Source organism: Siniperca chuatsi, linkage group LG20, assembly GCF_020085105.1.
Source record: "Siniperca chuatsi isolate FFG_IHB_CAS linkage group LG20, ASM2008510v1, whole genome shotgun sequence".
NCBI lineage: Eukaryota > Metazoa > Chordata > Actinopteri > Centrarchiformes > Sinipercidae > Siniperca > Siniperca chuatsi.
In genome coordinates, this window is record NC_058061.1 from 19,844,185 (window position 1) to 19,870,021 (window position 25,837).

Sequence of the window (25,837 nt, forward strand, 5' to 3'; positions counted from 1 at the left end):
TTCATATATTAGAAGACAAATTGTTTTTGATGGTTGTCCGTTTCTGTGTTGATACAAGAACTTGTGAGTGTTCTTACAATATTTCAGCAAAGTGACTGTCATCATAGTCTAAATGATGTCCAGTGTGTTTTCCTCTCTATTTACTCAGTCATTCAGCATCCTTTCTGACTGTCAAGGCTAAACAATCAGTGCATGTTGGTGGAAATAGTCATTATGTGTGGGGCGTCTAGTCTTTGTAGGTTTCAGTAATCTTAAAATCTGTTCTCAGGTTTAGTGCCAGACTCGAAGGATTATATTTGACAGAGTGAAATAGACAACATGATTTATTTTAGCAAGTCTGGACAAAGTCTGGACAAAAAAAAAGCTTTTAACCCAAAAATGCATTACAATCATCGATCTTTCGAGGGCTTCTTCCTTCCTGTTGTGTGTAGTTGGCAGGGACTGTGTTAATATTGTTGCTCTGGATATAAACATGGATTCAACAAAGGGAGAAAGGGTAAAACTCTGTCATTATACTGTTAAAAAGCTTCCCATCAGTCTGCACCTTGTCATCACTGTTATTCCTGTTACTCCGCCCTTCACTCACGCCGTCCAATCGCTTGCCTTCACCATTCAGTCCACCATTTCAATTGGTCCATCCTGCTCAAGTATGACTCAGAAAGAGGTGTGTCAGTCTACCATGTGAACCAGCACAATATGTGTTTGTGTGTTAAAGAGTGCAGATGAGTGAGTGTGTGTTATCATGCCCTGTCATTTTGAATGATGTCATGTTTTCTTGTTTCTTTGCCTCTTTTCTTCTGGACTCCTCAATTTGCTCTGCTGCTCCTCTCTGTTGTTCCCCAGTTTAATTCATTTCTCTTTTTTTATCGTTTTTGTCTGTTTTCTCTCTGTATCTGTGTCTCTTCCTCTCTGTTTGATATTTAAGCAAGGCAGCAGAGCATTCGGGAATTCCAAAAGTACTTTTTTTTTATTGTTTTACAGTAACTGTTTATGTTGACAAGTGTTTATTTTTTTTAGACTCAGTGTTTGCTGGATTTCAAAATTGGACATCCAGTCCGTGACATTGAAGGTTGACACATTTTTCCTGGCAGACACTGAGTCTCAAGGTTTACTACTGAGCCCATTCACCATGAAGGAGAGGGGCATAAAAGCAGCAGCCGCATCCAACCAAACTACTGCCTCAGAAATGTGGAAGTATAAATGTTTCTCCCTGACATTTTACTCATTTCCATCCAGATCTTTTACCTTTAAAGTGCACTGTTGCTGCTTTTACGGCCCGTGCCCTCCTCTTCCTTTCACAGCCATTCTTTTTATCATTCAGGATCCAAACTTTAAGTCTCTTTTAGTCCCTACATCGCCTCTATCCCCTTCAGCCATACCAATCCACACTTCTTACCCCAATATTCCAATCATCCGTAAGTTCTCTGATGGAACTACCAAACCCATAGAGCCTTCATAGACATTCAGAGGAGATCCAGCAAAGCAGAAACCATTGCACCAATGAATCAAAGTCATAGCAGTGTCTCGTGTCGTTTTGAGATTCATGATCCGGCCTCCTTTCCATCGGAGTAGCTGGCACAACATCCTTTCCACTTCACAACCTACTGTAGACACCCTCACGTGATCACCACATTCTGGACAGCTGCAGGTCTACTGTGTTCCAGACCCATTCTCTACATATCCAATCCAACCCAACCCAACCCGTGCTCACCCACACGGTCACAGTACAGCCATAGTGCTGTGGTGTGCTGTTCTAACTCATTGGTCCCTCAACCAAGGACCCTTACTGTGTCTGTATTTCCCAACAAAGACCGCCTCGGAAATGTAATGATTATGTTTTTGAGCGTGGCCGCGTCCAAAAGCAACTCCCAGGCCGTATCCCCATCCCTTCTCATTCTCACCCCCAAGGGTGAGTTGAGAGTAGGTGTCCACAAAGGGGAAGGTGAGTGCACTGGAAAGCAAATGGAGGAATAAGGCTCTTGGGGTTGTTTTTGGACAGGGAATTATTTACGTCTTTTGTTTTTTCTAACACTGTTTTTCCTTGTTGTCTGTCGGACCTCACGCAGATTTTCAACTGGGGTTTTAGATCTCCTTACAGTCAGTGAAGTAATTCAGCAAACCTAATACCGAATGTCCACAGGATCCAGCTGCTTTGCATTCCGGTTGCGCTGCGGCTCAGTCACGGCTGTCGCTGCTTCCGTGTCCACAGAAAACGTTGCACGTCTATTCCTCAGCAGCCACGTTTATAAAATAATTTAGAATTATTTTGCCACCTTTTTTGTGTTGTACAATACACATTTGCAGCTTAGCAACAGATGCTTTGTGGCTGTACTTTAATCGGTTTAGTTATTGGACCACCCCACACTTGAATAGTGTATATAGAGTAGCCTACGACAGTAAATTTTATTAACGCGTTTTCTCCTAGTTTTGGCCTTCTCACCCCAAAATGGAGCTGTTGCAGAACAATAATAGGCCTGCTCAGTGAGGTTCGGGCGCTGTGTGGCATTAAGAAGACAAGCTTTTTAAATGGTCACTAATTTTAAATGTCAGGGATTTTATAATAATGATATAAATAAGAATTTTATCAGCACTGCAGCGCTGCAGCTTGGGAATGACTGCTGGTTAACAAGTATTAGAACTTATGAGCTGTGGTTAAATCACTATTTCATACATGACTACATGACTAAACACAACTATATTGTGAATCCAGCTGTATTAAAACAAAGTGAGGTGATCTCAGAGAGCAGGAGAGGACAGAAAGGAGGTTTAATGGGCTGAGACTCAGCAGACCAGGCCGTGTCTTCCCCACGCCTTCCCAGATGTTGGCTGTGATGTGCAGTTTTGTTGTTTGCCTAGTCATAAGAGAATGAGGAGAAAGAGATGTAGCAGGAAAACTGTCTCCCTCCCTTCCTTCAGACAAACTCAGAAACAAATGAAATGCATCATTAAATGTTGATTTTGAAGTCAACTGCCAATAAATATAGGCATTTATATGCATTACCAAGTGAATGTCACGCTTCAGAGATGCAAACTTCTCCAGCAAGAAATAGACCCGGCACATAAAGATAGCAGCCAGAACAAAAACAGAGGAGTGAGTGAGACGCTCTGGTCATGGAGCCGGCGGACATTGTTACACTAGTTATAATGGCAGCGGCTCGTTTCTAGCAGCCACGACTGAGCATCAACGCGACAAAGCACAGGCCACAGGCCATAAAAGCAAAGTCTTATAAAGATCTGTTTTGTCGAGACCCAACATGGACAGCCTAGCTTGTTTTTGTGGGTCAAAAAATACCTTCATTATAGATTCTACAAACTGTATGCAGTGCAGTAATTTAACAAACATATTGAGATCTAAGTCCCCATGATTGTCTTGGAAGGTCTGTCAAATGTACACAGGATTGATGTCAAATATGAGGATGGAAATGCAGAGTGCAGGCATCGTGACCTGTACGGAGAGGTTTGGAGGTCGTGAGCCCTCTGTGCCACTGCATCCATCCTCGTTCATCCTTTAAAATCAGAGCTGAGAGAGGAGGCTGCCGCATCAGTGAAGGAGGGGAGAGAAATGAGGAGAGAAAAGAGAAGGAGGAAAAGTGGGAGCTAAATCATTTCTTCATTCCACTGAAAATCTTTTTGTTGCTACCATACTTTATATATATATATATATATATATATATATATATATATATATATATATATATATATATATATACCTCATTTGGATGACAGAATGAATAAAAGCAGGAGCAGCATAAACTCCATTCCTCTCCTCTGTGGAGGAGAAAGGAGCAGTAGAAGTAAGAGCAGGAGAGTTGGGGCACTCAGTGTAATTTGGTTTCCTAAACTTTCACCTTTTCGTCCCTCACTTCGTTCCCTTCCCTCTCCTCTAGAGACTAGTTGAGCTTTTGCCAAATGGTTTCTGTCTCTCTCTTTCCTTATATTTCTGCTCCCTTATCCCGCTAACGCTTGTTCGGTCTTGCCCTCTTTGCCCCTTCCATAATACTAAGAGCAGGCTTACTTACTTCCTTAATTACTTTTTTAGGGAGAAAGTGAACCAATCTAGCGTACTCACTTCAGCTCTCCCATACTACATTAATCTCTTTTTCTCGGCCCTGTATTTAGATGTATTTTAGTATATGGTAATGTAAATGGGACAGCAGATTTAACATGCGAGGAAGAGAAAAGGTTGTGTAAAGAAACAGCATTTCTTGCAGCATATTTAGATGAATGAGGGAGTATAGAGGAGGTAAAACAAAGGGACTGCTGTTATGTGTGAGTGTGTCTGTCTACCTTAGCTCGTCGCACACCTGCAAACAGTAAGTAGAACAGACTAAAAATAATGTTTGCTCATCCAAAGATGATGGAGGATCGCGTAAATCGGAACTCCCACTGAATGAACCAAGCTGTTGCATCCCACAAGGGCTATACCTAACTGCCCCGATTTAAAGACATGTGCCCAGACCTACCTAAGATGCTTTAAACCTGCTTTATCACTGTCTACTCGTCCAAAAGTATAGCCTCATTTATAAAAAGCATCTGACAAGATGGTGGAAAGTTTGCTGCAGACAATTCCAGGACCTGAGGTGCTGAAAAGCAAAGCAGGTGACTGAGTATGTCATCCTGTTTTAGTGCATTTATTTGAAAAGCCAGACTAAGCACACCAGAAGCCACATTATTTTCACTTTCTGGCACGCACATCTCCATAGGAGTCCAGGAGCAGTCAAACTCCAGCACTGGCTGCCCTGTGGTTCAGCCGGTACCACCAGTATTCAGGTTCATCTCCCCTGTTGTCATTATCAATAATTACCAGCAGGCGCAAAATTAGCTCTCAGCAAAGATGACCCTGAACACAAATATAGAATAATGAACTTGAAGGCACTCAGCAGAGTGCAGACCTCTGCCAAACCTCAACAACTCTCCACCATGCAGTGCTGAGATGGGCCTTTATTCTTAATATCCAGTTTTGATTTGTCGATTGCTGTTAAGTCAACAGTTCTTCCATGTTTACCTTGATATATTCAGGATAATGTAAATTTCCGCACCACTAATTCCATCAGTACAAGTCATGTCATACACTAGTCGCAAGTCATGTCTTGTCATGTCATGTTTCTTTTTTTAAAGGGGTACTCCTGCGATTTAGTATTGCCTGCCCATAAAGTTGGGGGGTTAGTGAGAAACAGGTTAAAAAAAAAAGAAACGGTCAGAAATGATATCCTGACCCTAGGGTAGTCCCTAGCAAGGGTCAAGCCCACAAACCCTGGATCCTACATTTCCCATAATGTAACTAGTTAGCATTTTTTAAATATAGCGTCCCTGCCTGATAAACAGCCACATCTTTCAAACTCCACACTCCCACTTTGAAACACCAGCTTTTTGTTAAAAATATTAAGTCTCAAACCGGAAAACTGAGGTATCCCTGATCAGGGTTATTTTCCCAAACTTTTGAAAGTTCCCTCCAGAGCCACGTAAGACATTATACAGCTGTTTTCACAGGATGTATAGTAGTCCTCAGAATGAGTGAACATTAAAAGCCTGACAGCAGCTCATAGGGCATCATCTTTAGGAAGTGTTGAGTTTCATTGACAGTAGTTAAATACCAAATGAAAGAACAGCTAACTTGAATGAATTCAAAATAACACTATTTCTATGTAAAAGAGAAACTCTGAGCAGTGGATCGGTGAGTATGACAGGATTTAGTGCTAAATGTACATTGTGAGCCTCCCTCTATGTTTTTTTACCCAGCCTTTACTGGTGGTACTGGTCATTATTTGTTTATGCTGGCTATTATTTGATACTCAGCTATTATTTGATTACTGGCTTTTTATTTGAAAATGTATGATTCTTCCTTTAAGAAAAAAAGAAAGCACAAGAATACAAGTCAGAGATGCCAGACTTTCCCAATAATTTGTTACGGCTAAATAATAACTGTTTAGGGAGGACAACAACTGCGGCTCAAGTCAAAGCGACATATTGGTGGCTGATTAGCCGAGAGAGGGAATCCATTGTTCATAGGGTGCAGGCATTTTTCTTTTTAAAATGTATTTTTTTTCTATTTAGGAAAATAATTATTATTGACCAGACGTCTACGGGGCAGCTGATATTGTTGATTGACTGTGAGTGCCACAAATACATTACTAACATGTTGGTGAAATACTACACTATAGTTGCCAAAATTGAACACACTCCTGGATACTTAGAGAATATTCTGTGCTCTTTATTGACAGTAACTGTGCACCTGGTAGCGTTCATCTCAAGAGATGCAAAATATATATACATATATATATATATATGTATATATATATATATATATATATATATATATATATATATATATATATATATATATATATATATATATATATATATATATATATATATATATATATATATATATATATATATATATATATGTATATATATATATATATATATGTATGTATATATATATATATATATATATATATATATATATATATATATATGTATATATATATATATATATATGTATGTATATATATATATATATATATATATATATATATATATATATATATATATATATGTATATATATATATATATATATATATATATATATATATATATATATATATATATATATATATATATATATATATATATATATATATATATATATGTATATATATATATATATATATATATATATATATATATATATATAGATAGATAACATCAGGGATGGATGGGTATTCTGTTAATAGACTCTGCCTACTCAGCTCTCCTGTCTTATTCCCCGATTGGAGTTTCTCCAATACGACAGGGAAACCACTAGGCACACACCATGAATTGCACACACACACACACATACACACTCATGGAAATCGTTCCAGCCCAGCACAGCGGCAGCTGCAGCAGCACACCTAGGATAATTGGGCAGAGAGGGAGAGCTTGCAACACCTAAAGGACTTTTGCCTTTTGGGTGTGTGTAGCGTGTGCGTCGTTCCCTTTCCCGTGTGACCTAGAGCCTCTCCTTCACTGATGGAGTGACAAGGTGATAGATAGGGCAAGCTTCCTCTCTCTTCCTCATCCTTACTCCCAGCCCATCCATCCATCCATCCTCCCTGGATGGAGGAAAGAGGTGAGGAAAAAAGTATGGAAAACTTTTCTCCCGTATTATGTTCTTTTCCTGAGAGGAGGGAAGTGAAAGAAATAAGGGGAGGCTGAGTCACATGACAGATCAGAGAGACAGAGGGAGAGATGGCCAAATCTCCAGACTGAAATATCCTGACAGCAGCCTTCTCCATGGAGTCTCTCTCTCTCACACACACACACATTGAGCAATGCTTGAGCAATGAGTGAGTGTGATATTTATCTCCTATCACACTCACTCAGGAAAGAGTTCACTTAAATAATTGTTGATCAGAGGAGATTTGATTTGATTAGTCATGACTGCAGACCACAGGAGGGCTCGGCTGGAGTCTCTTTCTCTCTGTCAATTATCTGATCTGCCTTCCCCTTTTGTAATCTCTTCACATCTCTCTTTACATACCATCTTGAGTGACTTGAACACATGTAAGTGTACAGGAGGCTGGTGTTGTGTTTTACTAACCACTTTTTTTTTTAAAGCAGCTTTGGTGGCTCCAGTCCTCAACACAGCAGGTCTACTGTACAGTGTCCCAGTATATTACCTCCTATCTCACTTTTTGAACGCCACCTCCCCCCTCCTCCTCCTCCTCATAACCCCGCTCCCTGCACCCCCCACTACTTCCCACTTCCAACAGAAGCTCAGAGTAAGCCCTACTACTCCGATTACTCCCCCACTCGCCTGCTCATCCACAAGATATGCACCAGCCACTACCTGGACCTGTTCATCACCATCGTCATAGGGCTCAACGTCATCACCATGTCCATGGAGCACCACCAGCAGCCCAAGGTCAGACCTGGGGGGAAGAAGGTGGGGTAATGATGGGCTCTTGGCTTCAAATGTTCATACCTTGAATAGCAATTGCAAATGATTCCGAGAGTTTGTCTTATTGGTCACTCATTGCAATCACGTATGGGACTTAGTGACAACTCCATTTGGTATGATGGATACAATGCAGTTAGTTTGCTTACTGGGTCAGTCCTGCCCTGACTGAAAAGTACATCATTGAGTCCATCCTACGTTACAGTGCAGTTTAAGTTGTCCTATAGCCTGGTTGTAAATGTTTCAGGCACTTTCACCCTGCCACAAATCAAATTCAGGAGAAAATACTCAATGGCATGAAAATTATAAGGTTAGAAAATACTGAATACTGGCACAGAATATTGGCTATTTAAGGCTCTGTTCTGAAAAATATCTACATGGGCTTTATGTCAAATTTATGTCATTGGAATATTAGTTTTAATCTCCCTGGAGCACCAGGTTTATGGCTTCAGATGACTTCAGATGGTGTCAGGTATACAAGCTGTGCCAATAATAATAAAAAATAACCTTTCAGAAACACCCTTACTAGCTCTTTAAACAAGGGTGAGAAAGGGATTGGGTCAACAGAAAAAGAAAAGAAAGTAAGAAAAGAATTGTAAAAGCCTGGTAAGAAAGGCAAAACAATAAATATGAGATTATTACACAGTCAATAAAAGAGAGAAAGACATTAAAAGGGTTTAAAGGGGTATCGCAAATTTCACCCAGCTGGTACACCCACAAGGTAATACAAATTATATGTATCCTAAGTATCCATATCAAGGTCTGGCATGGATACTTGGATTTATACCTCGTATGTTAATCGCCAACAGGCAGCTGTTCCAGCTGGGATTTGTCTTCCATTCATTTTAGAAATACTTCTAAAGCTTTAACATATTGTTGGCCACCTGCTTGATCAGAACCCTGGGGTGGAGGTAGAACAAAAGATGGCTGAGGGAGATAGAGGCAGAGACTGCATTTAGCAAGATTGCACAAGAGTGAAAGAGACAAAGAGATGCAGCATAAAAGAGAGAGGAACCAGCAGAAGAAAGAGGACAAGGAGGGGTTATAGGACAGATGAGGAGGTAGTAAGGCATGGTAACTGGGATTGAGTTAGAGTGGAAGGTAGTAAGGGAGGTATCACAAACTGGAACTAGCTGTGAGTCGATGAATTGCCACCAGTGAGGATTTAGTGAGATCCCTGTGGACCACCACTTCTCTCCCCGTCTCGCTGCTAAAGGTCAGTTTTTACATGCAGATGGGCTCTGTGAATTCTCCCACAGGCAAAAATGGACACTTTGATTCTAATGTCCTTTTCATAGAGAATGGGGGCAGGAGGAGCGGGGGGGCGATGTGAGTGATCTGTTAATGGAATAGCTAATTCTGGAGAAGAGGACAGAGTTTACAATATGGACCCTCTGGTATTTCATGCAAAGACTCTAAATGCAGGAAAATTGTATTTTTACACAGCAAAAATATGTACTATAGCAAGCAATTTAGTGTAACTGAGTCAAGTTGATTGGTTTCCTTTTCAAAAGTAAAAAAAAAAAAAACAGCAATAGGGTACATGCATTTCATTAAACGAGTGATAATGAAACCCACAGCTCACTTTGCTAAGATAACCAGAAATGTAATGCTAGGTTTACTGACTTGTTGAGATGGATACAGTTTATGCAGTGCTGTTTATTGATCTTTAACATTTCTCTCCCTGACATCCTCAGGAGTTGGAAGAAGCATTGAAGATCTGTAATTACATCTTCACCCTCATCTTTGTTCTGGAGTCTGTCTTCAAGCTGGTGGCCTTTGGCTTCCGACGCTTCTTTAAGGACAAGTCAGTATTTTGAAAACTGCCACGCTCCCCAAAGCGACATAATGCCCTTTCCCAAACATCTCGGACACAGATCAGACAGAAATCCTGAATAAAGTTTTACCTCCCAGTTTAGGGTTTTGACATTTCAGTGGACATGATATTCTAATAAATTGGTGGTTAAAGGTACCGTTCTTTAGCCTCTGAGTCATGTGGAAAATTTGAGGCAGCGTTCGGAGAGCTTAAATGAGCTTTTTCTAAGGTGCTCCACTGGATGGTTCTCAGTGAGGCCTGTATGAATACAAACGGCCTCGTTAAACACCCATAAAACACGCTGCCTTAGATGATTTCACAGCTTTGAAATCCCTGGCTTCCCGCTGAAAACCGCACAATAATGCACAAAAACAATCACAACACCACAAATGTATACTACCACACATCACATATACATGAATACACACACTAACACACACCTCAGTGGAGCTATCGTGTTGTTGGACCAGAGCTGACCACCAAGGACTCCATGATGTCCATTCTCTTTGCCAGTGTAGACCATTATCCTTTTTGCATTTGGCAGTGGCCCAGTTTGATATTACCTCACTACACACACAGGTACACACAAACAGATAAACACAACATTTAGCCAAGACCCCAAGTACTAGTTTGAAAATCTCATTGGATTTTAAGTTGATTTTCTTGTGTTGATTCATACACTTATAGGATCTAAATGAGGATGTGAGGGATAAACTACGCAGTGGACTCTCGAACTCAGAGAAAGACAAAAACCTGCACATGGAAATTAACAGACCTGATTAGTACGACCACCCACCACTATCTTCACTGACTTTTTACACACTCATTTTGTTCCAAACATTTTGTTCAGTGCACATTTATTGCACAGAGGCTGGAAAATTAGATTTGGTCCCAACGCTTTGATCTCAAATCAAGTCACAGTATTTGGGAAAGAAAGTAGCCTGCTGACTCCCGATCTGAGTGTACCATATCTTTATGACACACTAAAATAAAATGATACCATTGATGTTACTTTAATCTGCCTCATAACACTGAAAAAGTCTACACGCTCCCAAGCATCCAGAAAATGATCAGTCTCTAAATTTAAAGTTTATGTGATTAGTTAATTGTGTATGACTAGAGTTTTGGCTTTATGCATGCATGTGCAGTGACAAAACAGATCAAGTCATTTGAAATCAACAGGACTGTGGAGAAACTTGATGAGTGAAACACAGGACTTCATCGTTCTATCACTGACAAAAGTCTGATACATTTTACTTTACAAATATATTACTGTTGTCAATAAACCAAACCAAAACCACAGACAGTTACAAGAATAGATCGACATGCAGTGTTTGTGAGAAATTGCAACATTTTATCGCCAACATTGCACATACTTAGTTTCAAATATTGGGAATTGCATTTGTTAGCTTTCCGTGAGTTAAATGAGAAGATCGATACCACTTTCATGTCTCTACCAAAATATGACACTAGAGCTAGTAGACGCTTAGCTTTGCATAACGACTGCTGCCAGCTACATAGGCTCTGTTCGAAGGTTACAAAATCTGCCTACCAGCACTTCTAAAGCCATTAATTATCACATTATATCTTGTCACCGTGAGGTTGCCAGGCAACCAGCGCAGACTCCATGAAGTCACTGCGCCTGGCCAAGAAACAGTCTGGCACATAACACCCCTGTAAAACAACAACTTTTGTTGTTACAATTTGGTTTTTGTATGGATTAAACCAACTGAGCTTTAGAAGTACTAGTAGCTGGATTTCGTTACCTTTGAAGAGAGCCAGACTAGCTGTTTCCCCCTATTTCCAGTCTTTATGCTAAGCTAAGCCAATGTCTTCTGGCTGTGATATCGATCTTCATATCTAGCCCTCTAACTCTACCTCATGCTTTATTAAAGTCCAAAGAGCAGTAATATGAAACATTTACAGAGACGTGCACTCTTAAAACCAAGAGCTAAAATGTGTGCATATAATTTTTTACTAGCAGATGTCTCAAACACTTTTTTGTCCCTTAATTTTTGAATGGTGCTGAAACATGTCTGCTATAATGAAATTAACTGATTATGGCTCATGTTTCTCCAAGTCCAAGTGAAGACACAAGTTTTTTGTTTATTTGTAAGTCAAAATCTATTCTGACTCAAGTACAGTTGAGTTCACATCTCTATACTAAAGGAAATGACTTATCAGAAATTGATGATTTGTTTAGATCAGTTTTTGCAGCCAATCACATTTATCGATGGTTTCAGTGAAAACAAATGATCTAAATCTGTGTAAGGGATTGATGAGTGTGTGTGTGTGTGTGTGTGTGTGTGTGTGTGTGTGTAGGTGGAACCAGCTGGATCTGGCCATCGTGCTGCTGTCTATCATGGGCATCACTCTGGAGGAGATTGACAGCAATGCTTCCCTGCCTATCAACCCCACCATCATCCGCATCATGAGAGTGCTGAGGATCGCACGAGGTATGAACCCCCTGCCCCTCATCATGCCTCTCCATCCATCCCAGCCCCTCCCTGACACACACTCTCACAGACACGTACACACTCTGGTCTGTTTCACGGCGATGTACTTTTAAGCTGCCTTGTAAAACAGCCACGTCCCTGGGACTCCCCTCTTTGTCATTTTTGCATGGCAGGTCTCAGCAGGGTTTGGGCAGGGTGTGAGTCGACCAGATGGCACAGAGAAACACAGTCAGCTAACAAACACAGCACTGAGAAGGAGCAGAGAGACAGAGAGAGAGAGAGCGAGAGAGAGACATATAGAGACAAAAGACTGAGAAAGGAGAAAGGTGAGGAAAGATAGCTGAGGGTGGGGGAGACATTAAGTGAATTAAGATGGGAGAAACTGAGACTAGGTATGGTGAGAATAAATGAGAGGAGAGAGGTAAGACTGGAGAAATAAAAGGAGGATGCAGGGATGATGAATAACTTCTGACCTGAAAATAGATTATAAGAAGATGGAAAGAAGTCGGAAAGAGGAGAAATTGATGTTAGAGTGAAAAAAGTTGAGATGAAGTGAATGAGGATAATGAGAGATAAATCAGTGGAAGAAAGGTATGTCGGTGGGTGAGAGAGACAGAGCGCATACGGTATATCTGGATAGAGAATAAATGGTGGAAAAGGGTGAAGGGGGAAGGTTGAGTTTAGGAGACGGGATGGATTTGGCAGGAGGGAAGAAGAGGAAGGGGGAACACTAAACTGCCCATGTGCTTCAGGCTGATTACTTGTCCAGGTAATTAAAGATAAGAGAAGGCTGGAGCAGAGGAGAGATGAGGAGAGCTGGGAGAAAGAGGAGATGAGACAGGCAGGAGGAAAGCTCATCTGTTTTGTCTGATTACTGAATGTGTAATAAAAGAAGTAGCATGGAAGTCGTTATTGATTACTGTCACGCAGAAGACCAGGTACAAACACAGGCTCTTGTGTGTAATGTGTGTGTGTGTGTGTGTGTGTTTGACACTGTGATTTGGGTGAGTACAATAAGTGGCTCCTTTTTCTATCTGGTATCAACACACATCTCATATTCAGACTGTACGTAGATGTGATTTTAGCTAGATTACATTTACACACTGGCTCCATTGTAATCACATTGGATCATCCTCGCCAATAATGCTGTACAAGTTACTTTTAATGTTTCTGTTGTTTAAACTTTGTTTCATTTAAGCTGCCTAACAATAGCGGTGTCTGGATTGTTAGTACTTTGTACATAATTCCAAAATGTATTTCATATTACATACTATTGGCGCATACTTTTCAGTATACTGTGTCACTTTCCTATTTAGCTCTTTTGCTAAAAAAAAGGTTAAATCCAGTCTGACCGAACCTTAAGTGGTGCAACAGAACTGCAGTAATAGGAGAGTGAGGGAGATGTCAATCAAGCCCAGTTTGTGCATACCCACAAAGTCCTGAGGAGAGGTCTAATGCCTGGATTCCACCGGGCACAGCTCTATAAAGTCGTGTCTGCTTGCTGGTTTTGTTCCATCCTCCAAGCGGCTTCATACCCCACTGGGAGCATTTCAAAAGCAGAGCGGTTTGACAACTCGGCGTTGTTGGTTTGTTGATTTGGTCCATTTTCCTTGACTTTTGTTACGTAGTTAAATGGTTTCTCTGTTTTAGTTGTGTTTTTTGTTGATCGGATGATCAGAAGTCTGCACAGGATGTTGAATTTTGAAAATTGACCGGATGCTCAATTGTGTTTCTGTGTCTGTCATCCTGCCTGGTTCGATCTGCTCTGTGCAGCTTGACACGGCCTCCGTCAAAAATAGACTTGCCGCATATTCAGGAACTTAACCGCTGTGAAATAATGTTTTATTTCTCTTATTCACCAGATTTCTTGCTACCTGCGCTCCCTCTTCTCATTTACTCTCTAGGTTGCTCGACCACCACTGTCTCTGTCTCTCTCTCTCTCAAACAAATGCACACAAACCAAAGGAAGCTTCTTGGTATCGCTATTTTTCAGTATAGACTGCAAGCCAGACACAGATGTCAGTATAGACTGCAAGCCATACACAGAAGCTGGGTACACAAAATAAACCAAGCGAGGACATAACTGGGAGAGTATCATAGTTTGGTCCATGAATTCCTCCTGGTTTCAGTGATATTTCAGGCTGACATTGGAGCAGTTTGACCGGTCTGATTGCCTGATTGGCCACTGCAGCGTTATATCAGGTTGTGTTTCTCCAAAAGTGGATTCTGTTTCAACTTTTCCGCCGCTGTATCCCCTGCAGCCCTCACCGCCGCAACCTAAACGCACTACCACCATTCAAAATGAATGGGAGCACTGGCATTTTGATGCAGTGCCTGATTTGGTCTGAATCCAGCCTAATCAGGCAACAAGTTAACACAGCTGTGTGAGTGGACTGAGGGTGTGTAGGGGCTCTAAGTGCAAACCAATATGGACTATAGGCTTTTTTTTTTTTTACAGAAGACATAACTGACCTGTCTCAGTAGAAAAAGCATCAGTGTAAATAATACAGTTAGTAAAACCTGAGCTTTTTCTAGTATGACAACTAAAAAGGCCTGTTAGCTATGGAGAGAAAAGTAATTTGATTTGCTAAGGTGAGCAGAAAGGCAGTATTGCTGAGAAAATTGTGATGACTTTATTAAACTGACTTTTTAGTTAAACCCACTAGTGCATGAGGTCACAGTGCTGTGAGCAGCAGTAGCAGTTTTCCAGTGGCTGTTTGATTGGATCTTTAAATTTGCAAGGAAGTGCTGCCACTCAAGCTGCTTTTTCTTTTGCTATTGTTTACAATCTGTCCCCAGACCAGACCGTTTCCATGTGAATTTCAGTGTAAGCACAGAGACTTACGGGATAATGTAGGGACCATAAGATTCATACATAATATTTTCATCTACTGTATATTGTAAGCATATTCATGTATTTAACATGCAAAATTTTCTCACTAATATTGCACATACTTAAAGGAATAGTTTGACATTTTGGGTAATACGCTTGTTTGCTTTTAGCCAATAGTTAGATGAGAGGTTCGATACCACTCTCATGTATATGTGGTAAATATAAGGGTAAAGCCAACAGCCAGTTGGCTTAGCTTAGTACAAAGACTGGAAGCAGGGGGGAAACAGCTAACCTGTCTCTATCAAAAAGTAAAAAAATCTGCTTATCAGCATCTATAAATGTTAAATTTGCAAATTAACATGTTATATCTTGTTTGTTTAATCTACACAAAAACTGAAAATGTAAAAACGACAATGGGGAGTTACTTGTTTGAACCATTTCTTGGTTAAGGCAAAGGGGGGGTGTTTTGTTCATCTCTACTATTCCATTCATTATTATGTATTATCTGTCAGTCTTGGTGTACCGCCATTGGTACCCCATCGCCATACCAGTGACCTCATCAAACTGCAACCCCAATCAGGAAGATATGACCTCAATCAGACTATCTGAAAGCTTAATGTTATTCAGTAAAATGAAATCTGTGACTACACTAACAGAGTAGGATTGGTCTGTAAGCAAGGAAAATGTCCTTTCAATTTCACAGAAGATGTGATGGCACAAGTCCCTGTTCTGTTATGTAAGACTGAACAATCTTAATATTGGTAAGACACTACTTAATTTTTTGTATGTGTGTGTCCCCACAGTATTGAAGCTCTTGAAGATGGCGGTGGGGATGAGAGCTTTGCTGGACACCGTTATGCAAGCCCTGCCTCAGGTACACAGTCAACTCTGTTAAATAACATCCACCAAAGCCACTGAATTCTCTTTTCCTTCCTCATATGTATTTCTCTCCATGGATCTTTCATTTCCTAACACGTCGCACAGAAGCTGTCCCTAAAATTACATCCCAGAGGCATTTCTTTTTTGGTACATATTCTTCTGTTTTAGGGCACTGTTATTTCCCATGAGCCTTTGCCAACTCTAGAGACCCTTATTTGCATAACCAGCCCCCTGCAGAGATTAGGAAGTGAATGTAGCTTGAGGTTTTGTTATGAACGATGGTGGGTGGATTTGAGGTTGGTGGAGTTGGTAAATTATAACAACTTCTGCAGTGTTTGGATTGAGAGAAAAATAACACTCAATCCTATGTTCACAGCATTCTTTGATACTACCTCTGTCTGTCATTCAGAGAGGGTTGAGCATGGTTTCAGGCTAATTCCTCCTAAAGCTCGTCGGAATTGTTCATAACTAATAAATTCAATAATAGGCAGTGGTGGGGGTATGAGCAGGTTGCCACATGCTGATTAGCATTGACAGTAGCAGCAGGAGCAAACCTTTCAAAATCTAAAGCTTTTCATAACCTAAACCAACTTCTGTATCAAAGCTGTTACCTCCTATTATCTTTTTTACTCTTATCCAGGATCAGCTGCACTGTCAGAGCTCCTCATATACAGTGGTGTGAAAAAGTGTTTGCCCCCTTCCTGATTTCTTATTTTTTTGCATGTTTGTCACACTTAAATTTTTCAGATCATCAAACTAATTTAAATATTAGTCAAAGATAACACAAGTAATCACAAAATCCAGTTTTTAAATGAAGGTTGTTATTATTAAGAGAAAACAAAATCCAAACCTACATGGCCCTGTGTGAAATAGTGATTGCCCCCTAAACCTAATAACTGGTTGGGCCACCCTTAGCAGCAACAACTGCAATCAAGCGTTTGCGATAACTTGCAATGAGTCTTTTACAGTGCTGTGGAGGAATTTTGGCCCACTCATCTTTGCAGAATCGTTGTAATTCAGCCACATTGGAGGGTTTTCGAGCATGAACTGCCTTTTTAAGGTCATGCCACAGCATCTCAATAGGATTCAGGTCAGGACTTTGACTAGGCCATTCCAAAGTCTTCATTTTATTCTTCTTCAGCCATTGAGAGGTGGACTTGCTGGTGTGTTTTGGATCATTGTCCTGCTGAAGAACCCAAGTTCGCTTCAGCTTGACGTCACGAACAGATGGCCGGACATTCTCCTTCAAGAGTTTTTGGTAGACAGCAGAATTCATCAGCAGCAAAACAGCCCCAGACCATCACACTACCACCACCATATTTTACTGTTGGTATGATGTTCTTTTTCTGAAATGCAGTGTTACTTTTACGCCAGATGTAATGGGACACACACCTTCCAAAAAGTTCAACTTTTGTCTCATCAGTCCACAGAGTATTTTCCCAAAAGTCTTGGGGATCATCAAGATGTTTTCTGGCAAAAATGAGACAAGCCTTAATGTTCTTTTTGCTCAGCAGTGGTCTTCGTCTTGGAACTCTGCCTCGCAGGCCAGTTTTGCCCAGTCTTTTTCTTATGGTGGAGTCATGAACACTGACCTTAACTGAGGCAAGTGAGGCCTGCAGTTCTTTGGATGTTGTTGTGAGGTCTTTTGTGACCTCTTGGATGAGTCGTCGCTGCTCTCTTGGGGTATTTTTGGTCGGCCGGCCACTCCTGGGAAGGTTCACCACTGTTCCAAGTTTTCGAAAGAAATCAGGAAGGGGGCAAACACTTTTTCACACCACTGTATTCAGATTTTGCTTCTTTTACTCTATTGTGTCACTCATTCACGGCATTTATGCATGGCACATATGCACGTTACAGTGATATCGGTGGCAGATTTACCACCTGAAATTCTTAGTAAGTTTTTAAACAATGGGTCCTAGATTTCAGACAAAGGTAGACAGCTTCTCATTTCAAGCCAGCATCTGTCAGTTTTATCAGCTGAAATGACAACTGTTGCTGGCACGATTTTATCAGCTTTAACTAGCTAGCTAATTAAGCTAATGTTAGCATAAAGAGTCGATTGAAAACGCCCTCTTCTACTCCCCTGACTTTTTAATGTTTCCAGCTGACTTTTAAAATGCAAAGGGGCCTTAAATATATGCACTTGATGGCTACATACATGATATGCTAAAAGACAGAGGCCAAAGCTGCATGTCCCAGGAAAAAAAGTCAGTATCCTCACCAGTTGATAATCCCTGTAGAAGACCTGGAAATAAAGGAACAGCATTGCACTTATATTGCAGTGTAACCAACTAAGACTAACTAACATGTGTGACAAACATAACATTATCTTGAATAATGAGTTTAGCTGCAATTGCTGGAGTCTAAACTTCCCCAAATTAGTCTACACTATAGAACTCAACAGTGAGGTTCCGGAAGTGAAAATCCCATTAATGTTATGAATAAAGGATTTTGATTATTAGCCATAACGTCATAACCATCCAAGGTAGACTTACCACAAGCTATGAGATTGTGAAACAATGGTACAGTATATACTCCTGTAGAAGCCACAAGTCTGTATGAAATCAACTTTGTTTTAAGAAAAACACATTTTATTTGTGATCTCATGGAGACGGACTACACTACCAACCTAAAATGTTACAGCGACGTGTCTGATTGGTGGAGCTAGCTGTTACCATGGAAATGTTTACCGCACCCTCAAATGCGAACCCGCAAATGGCTAGTGAGCTTTTTAAAAAGCTTTATTTACACAGTTAGAACTTGCAACAGGTTTAGCTAGTGAGTTACTACTACCACTGAACTCTACGTTCGTTTGTTACATTTACCACAGAGCAACCATGATTTCCCTTTCTGACATGCTGCGTTTTTTTAGAGAATCACTACAACACTATAATAATAACAAAGGTTAAATTCAAGAAGAGGCGCGCTACTATCGTTAGGTTGAAAGTGGTCAGAAGTTGTTGGAAAGGTATCATTTGCAATGTTTTATGAGATGCATAGTTCCTTCACTCTAAAAATAATATACACAGTATTGTGCCTTTTTTCCATTTTCCAATCTTTTTTTTGCTCTGAATCAAATGTTTTATGATCACGATTCATCTGGTAGTTGGTTGACTTGGTTCCAGGCTTAAAACACTTTATATAAGGATTTTCTGAAACATCAGTGGAGTGAATGAATGTGAAATTCACTTCCGTTAAAAAAAGTGGGCGGTCACTGTCAGCTCTATAGTACCATCCCGGAATGGCTCCAACACAGTGGGGAAATACTACACAGTGGATATGCTAGTCATCAACAGGGCTGTTTTTTTTAATGTAACCCCACAAAATAATATAGTATGAAATGCTCATTGGCCTTGGAAGTAAAGCTTAGTTACTACTACTGTAGGTAGTAAGCTAGTTAGCCAGACATCCTAACAATTACAGCTTATTTTAGAGCAGAAATACACACTATTTAATCTATTGCTTACATTTTTTCTCTTGTTTTTCTGGTTTTGGAAAGGGTAATAACAATAAACCGCCATCCAAACTCTTTAATGTGGAGTGTCTCTCTTACTACAGCCCCATGCTCACCGCTTCACGTGCAGGCCTGCTGTGCCTAGTTCCAGTTGCTAACCTATGATTGGACAATCACTGTACGGGGGTGGGGTTTAGCAAATGTTCAACAGTGGTAGCCTATATTTTCTCCTGGTTGCTTCATCATGGCCATCCATTCATTTTCTCACTGGAATGAGCTGTTTGTTGTCCCTCATTATTGGTTTATTTTGCCAGGGATTTCTTTCCTCTGACTAATCCCTCTCTCTTCCTGTGGTCTCTCTGCAGGTGGGGAATCTGGGTCTTCTCTTCATGCTTCTCTTCTTTATCTTTGCAGCGCTGGGAGTGGAGCTGTTTGGTGACTTGAGTAAGGACACATGCACCATGCATACAGGCAGTCAGGCGAACCAGACAAAGAGCAAACAAAGATTCACACACATACATACCACTCAGGCCATGCACAGGCATGCACCGAGTATTTAATTCTCCCCTATGTGGGTTTAATCTGTCTGATGTTAATTACTTTCTAAAACCCTTTGTTGAAATACCATATTGATTTCTCTAATGAAAATCAATCTCTAGTAGCTTGAGTAATACAATAGTATTACATTTTCATTGTGAAGCCCTATGTTTTGACAACTGAAAAGCCATTAAACTTTCTATGTATATATCTTCATGTCTCTCTCTCTCTCTCTACTATCTGGCTATTCCTCCCCTTCTTCATAACCTCCCTGCTCGTCCTTGTCTCCCCAGTTTGTGATGAGCTCCACCCATGTGAAGGTCTGGGGCGCTATGCTACTTTCAAAAACTTTGGGATGGCATTTCTGCTGCTCTTTAGAGTTTCCACTGGAGACAACTGGAATGGCATAATGAAGGTGAAACTAACACTGCAGTTTGGGATCCTGAAGACATACAGTACATACTGCGTGTTCATTCTTATGTGTATGCACATACATTCAGCAGGAACACAAGACAGCACATTTAGTGGTGATATGTTGGTATGTCATCTACGGGGACAGCCTTCCCTCTTTTTGCAGATGACTACAAATTACTGTCAGAAAGTAAGAGTGTGGAGGTCGTGCTGTAGAGTTGTAAAGTAGAGCATCTGACTTTCACACCAGAGACCTGACTTCATGTCCCATTTTCATGGCTTTTTGTACCATGAACATGATCTTTCCTTAATGCTAATTAGCACTACACATATAGTACAGCTGAGGCTGATGGGAATGTCATAAGTTGTGCAGGTATTTACTCATAAACCCCAAGTATTGGACATTTGTCCTGATGGTGGCACTAGAGTTAAAATCAGGGACTCACCAAAGTCATTAGGAGACATCATGAGGGAACCATGAATGTCTGTATTAAATTTGGTGCCAATCCATATAGTATATGTTGAGATATTTCACTGGATAAGTCAAAACTTTGACCCGCTGATCACTAGGGCTGTCCCCGACTAAAGATTTTCCTAGTCGACTACTAGTCGTTAGTTCAAGCCATTAGTCGACTAGTCGTCAAACGTTTATTATATTCATTTAATTATTTAAATGTATATTTTTGAGGCATCAGAAAATGGTTTGAGGGCTGAGAAAGAACGTTACAAGTAACACTGTTAACACTGTGCTACATTACAGAGAAGTATAAAACCGTAATAATGAGCCTTTAAAATACCATATTTACAAGTGGCACAAAGTGAGCCGCCTGTTGCTGACTGCAAAAGTGGTAATGTTATTCTGAATATGTCAGAGCAACCAGCAAGGCGAACATTTAATTTATTTCAACACAGTATAACATCACATAAGTCTCATTGTTCAAAACATGGAATACAAAACTTCCAACTTCACAAAACCAAATACTCGCAGACTTATCAATACGAGGGATGCTGTATAACATTACTTACAAATTAACTCGCCACAAACTCGCTCCTCTCCCGCTTCATGCCTCTCCTATCCCCTCCTGAACATGCTGTGTCTTCGTCGTCTCCAGAGTCAGAGTACAGTTAGCAGCAGTACGCCGGTAAGTGACTTCCTGTGTCACAAGAGACAATGTCCATGTTGCAACTCAAGTGGAGCACAGCTCCCAAATGCAGTTTAAGGGTTTTTTTTTTCACCGACTACCCAACTAATGAAAACTTGGTCGATTAAGACTCTTCTCATCGACTAATAGTTTAGTTGACTATTATGGCGCAACCCTACTAATCACCAAAGGCAGCAGGCTTTTTCCTTTGTGCAACAAAAATGTCTGGACCAAATTTCATGGCAATCCTTCCAATAGTTGTTAAAACATTTCACTAAAAAACAAAAATGAAAAGTCTGAGCATCACCGAAGTCAGTGGCCTTTATCCTCTGGGGACCATGAATGTCTGTACAAAATTTCATGGTAATCCTTCAAATAGTTGTTGAGATGTTTCAGGACTGACTGACTGATTGACTGACCAGCTTTGCCATCCATAATGTGGCTAAAAAACATTGCCATTGGACATTCAAAACTGTCATTGTTGAATGTAATCCAGGGTTTTGCAGAATCATCCAATACCAGTGCTCTGTTTGGCTGTAGAGGTGTATATAGTGTGTACACTGTTTGCTGGTAAAGCTTTAGCTAATGTGCTTACGTCATGTTTTCATGCTTCTTCCAGGACACATTAAGGGACTGTGCCCATGACACTGGCACCTGCTACAACACTGTTGTCTCTCCCATCTACTTCGTCTCCTTCGTTTTGACCGCTCAGTTTGTCTTGGTCAACGTTGTCATTGCCGTCCTGATGAAGCACCTGGAGGAGAGCAACAAGGAAGCCAAGGAGGAGGCAGAAATGGAGACGGAGTTGGAACAGGAGAACAGGCTCCTGGCAGACGGGGGAGAAATGGCAATGAGGTCACCCCAGCTCAACCCCCTGGCATTGGGCATGGACAGGTCAAGTTCTGGGGGTTCCCCCTGGAGGTCCACCGGAGGAGGGGACAGGGAGCAGGAAAGGGACAGTCCTATGGACTCGCCCACTGCTGATATAACTAGAGACTCTGTAAACATCAGCGCAGACCCCCCTTCATGCCCAGAGCCCCCACTGGAGGTGATAAATCTTTTTTGTGTTGGTTGTATGTTATGTATATGTGTGAGTGTTAGACATATCTACAGTGTCGTTGTGATTTTGAGGGCATTCTTTCACCATAGTTCCCTCATCAGCCACGTTTACATGTTCTCAAAAAACATGACTCTGGTAATAACGGAAACACAGAGGACAATCAGAATAATAATAAATAATAATAATAAAAAACATTTCCTTTGTAGATCCCAAAAGTAGTTTGTTTAGTTGCAATAATACATTTGTGATATCCCTGACGATACTTGCAAAACCCCATATCACATAAGGGTGACTTTATAGCTACATATAAATGCCTTAGTCACACTGTTGTCTCAGTGTATGTATTGATTAGTTTCACATTTTTGCACACAAGTAAAAGTGAGACACACATTCAGATAATGTCTAGGTCAGTTTGTTCGATTCTCACTTGTCCACGCAGCATCCTGCGTGACATGACAGATGCTTCAAGGTCACTTCCTGCTGGGGGCCAGGCTGTGAGACCAGTCAGATGGACCCCACATCTCGGGTCATTAGTTCTGACTCCGGTCCAAACCATCAGTTAATTCTGCGGCCCATGCTGAGGGAAGCTGAGCATGCTGGATGGTATCTGAAATAATGGATTTCTTGGAAGGAATGTCTCTCACTGCCTTAACTAATAACTGTAGTCCATACGTAAACAAACTATAGCGGATATGGCCATATTAGGACATAGTCACTACACGTTCTGGCATTTATCAGCGTCATAAATGTAAATATACAGTTTGGTATGAGCTTGTGGGGTCAAGATACACTTAAATACTGTATTCTCTGTAAAAATCTATTTCTCCACACATGTACAGCACATAGAAGTTTTTTCAATATTGATGTTTTCTCGTCACATATTAGACACTTGTTTGAAAGTTACTGCATTGTTATGGTTTATGTCAAGTCAATAGTGTATCCAGAAAATGTACTGGATCTGCAAATGTATTATTCAGGGTAACCCGTACTGACCCATATCAGGATGGTTTACAGTTTGTGTGCGTGCATGACTGTGTGTGTGTGTGTGTGTGTGTGTGTGTGTGTGTGTGTGTGTGTGTGTGTGTGTGTGTGTGTGAATGTGTGTGTAGCTGGTCCCTGTAGAGGACGTGCCAGTCACAGATAGGTCACAGTGCCATGGGAAAGCTGGACCACAGGGCCTTGTTGTTCACTTCAACAGCTATTTCCAGACAGCGGGGAACTTTTTGGGGATAGGAAATAGAGGTCTCGCTATCGTTATGTTTCCCCTCTAAGATGTTATCCATCTTCCTCTGCCGCTCTTCCAAAACATGTGTGGTTAAGCCGCAATCCCTTCTCCAGCCCTGTGGGAGACCAGCTCTACTGCGGTGTTGTAGTGCCCCCTTGTGGAATTAAATTGTATCATCCACTACAGAGCCTGTAGTGGATGTTGGTTAGGAGGAGGTTGTGTATATTCAGTTGCTGTCCACTGCGTGAAAGTTTTTTAAATTATTAAGTAAAACACTCACAAGTTTACTAACTAAGGCTAAGTTTGATAGATAATCTAGTTCTCCTACTGTGATGTGTTTCTTTTGTCTTGTTTCTGTTTGTATATCTGTTTGTTTCTACCTGATCTACTGTCTTTTTCCTTCCGTTTCTTTCTTTGTGATCCATTCTTTTTTTCCACATTTATTCATGTGTCTCTGTCTTGACTTCTTCTTTCCTTTTCCCCTGTCCTTGTCTTTTTTCCACAACTTCTGCCCCTTTTCTTTCTCTCTGTCTCTCTCTCCTTTCCTTTTCTCTCTGCATTATCTAAGTTTGTCCAGCGGAGAGCGCAGTTTGACTCGGTCTCCCTGGTCATCCAGGATTCAATGGAGGGAGAGTTGAGTTTGATGGACAACCTGTCTGGCTCTATCTGCCACTACTACGCGCTGCCCCCCAGACCCAGCAAGCACAGCACCGACAAGAAGGTCAATAATCACCAGAATCATGACTCACTTCCTCCATTTCATACGTCCAGTGGGTCTTATTTCTCTCCAACGTGTAGGGCCACACAAGTAATCATGAGAAAATGAAAACTGCAATGCAGTAGTTGCTGCTGTAATTTTTGACTATCAAAAACTAAATCCAGAAAGGTTGCAGATAGTCTTGTTTTCCTTTACACAAACTAAACCACAATCATATCCCTTGTTTTCAGTGCAGTTTCACACAAGGACTTTCTTAAAACAAGCGATAATGCCTTTAAAGGGTTGATTCACCCGGATAACAAAACATCCCATTTTCTCAGTTTAGCGCAACAGTTCTGAGATATCTGTCTTTGAGATTTAAGCCTCCAAACCCAATGCAATAAAGGGAAATGGAATTTTGTTTGCGGTTGTTGTTGTTGTGCTCACAGCATTTAATAATGACATGTTAACATTTAAACAGCAGCATGTCCTGTCAGAAACAATGTCATTCGGGATAATCCACTAACCTCACTGGAACTACTTTCTACCAAAGAAATAGTCCCTATGAAAACTTTCCACAGGGTGTTCTGCGGGTTATCCAGATGATCAGTGGGAACTGATTCTTGAGAGAGATGTTATTGTTTTAAATGTAACTTTGCAGTGTCGTGAACACAATCTCAATGACCTCCATGGGTTAAACTGAGTCAGTCTCATTTGCAACTGTGGATCTATTGTTGCTAGAATATTATCTAAAAGTGCCTTCTCTAATCTTCTTAGAGGCCTAACCAGGCAAATAAGGGCAAATCGCACTTTGATTGAAATGATCCCAATTCATAGACTATAGGGCGACATAGATACAATAAGGGGCTGCAAGTAGATCTGACTTTGTCTGAGGGGTCACAAGCAAAAAAAGTTCAGAGCCACTGTACCAGAGCTAAGTAAGAAAATATGTTGTTTTTTTATTTGAGTGAACTGACCTTTTAAATGAAGCAGATTACTCCACAAGTATGGAGATGAGCTTGGTTGACTTTTGAAACAATAGATTTTTATTGAAAACAGGTCAAATTATCTCACCACTATTGGCAGAATTTACCACTTGTTTTAATGAATATGAAATTTTATGACTCAATACCAGACTAAATTACTTAAAGATGGATAAAGTTTGTAGAGTACAGAATCACTGGCCTACAAAGTAAAAGACAGTTATGCAGGAATTTAGTACACACTGTCCGTAGAACTTAATTTCATAAAATTCATGAAAAAGCATGCTAATGTGATGTTTGGTACATATCGTGCATCCCTACAGCCATTACCATTTTTGTACTGGCATTCCTCCACATTGAATATTTTCCCCTTTCTAACCAGCCCTGTTGCCCACCACAGT

At 40.7% G+C, this 25,837-nt stretch overlaps 1 protein-coding gene across 2 annotated transcripts in view; it reads left to right on the plus strand.

The window, feature by feature from the left end:
- cacna1g (calcium channel, voltage-dependent, T type, alpha 1G subunit) overlaps window positions 1-25,837 on the plus strand; it is a 258,783-nt gene that overhangs the window by 219,647 nt on the left and 13,299 nt on the right. The window contains exons 29-36 of one of the 2 annotated variants that reach the window (XM_044179327.1): window positions 7,759-7,910; window positions 9,641-9,750; window positions 12,082-12,215; window positions 15,852-15,922; window positions 19,747-19,825; window positions 20,212-20,333; window positions 22,091-22,519; window positions 24,325-24,477. In XM_044179327.1, coding sequence (XP_044035262.1) covers window positions 7,759-7,910; window positions 9,641-9,750; window positions 12,082-12,215; window positions 15,852-15,922; window positions 19,747-19,825; window positions 20,212-20,333; window positions 22,091-22,519; window positions 24,325-24,477 — 1,250 coding nt within the window. The remainder of the gene's footprint in view (window positions 1-7,758; window positions 7,911-9,640; window positions 9,751-12,081; window positions 12,216-15,851; window positions 15,923-19,746; window positions 19,826-20,211; window positions 20,334-22,090; window positions 22,520-24,324; window positions 24,478-25,837) is intronic. The other variant, XM_044179328.1, reaches the window with a different exon arrangement.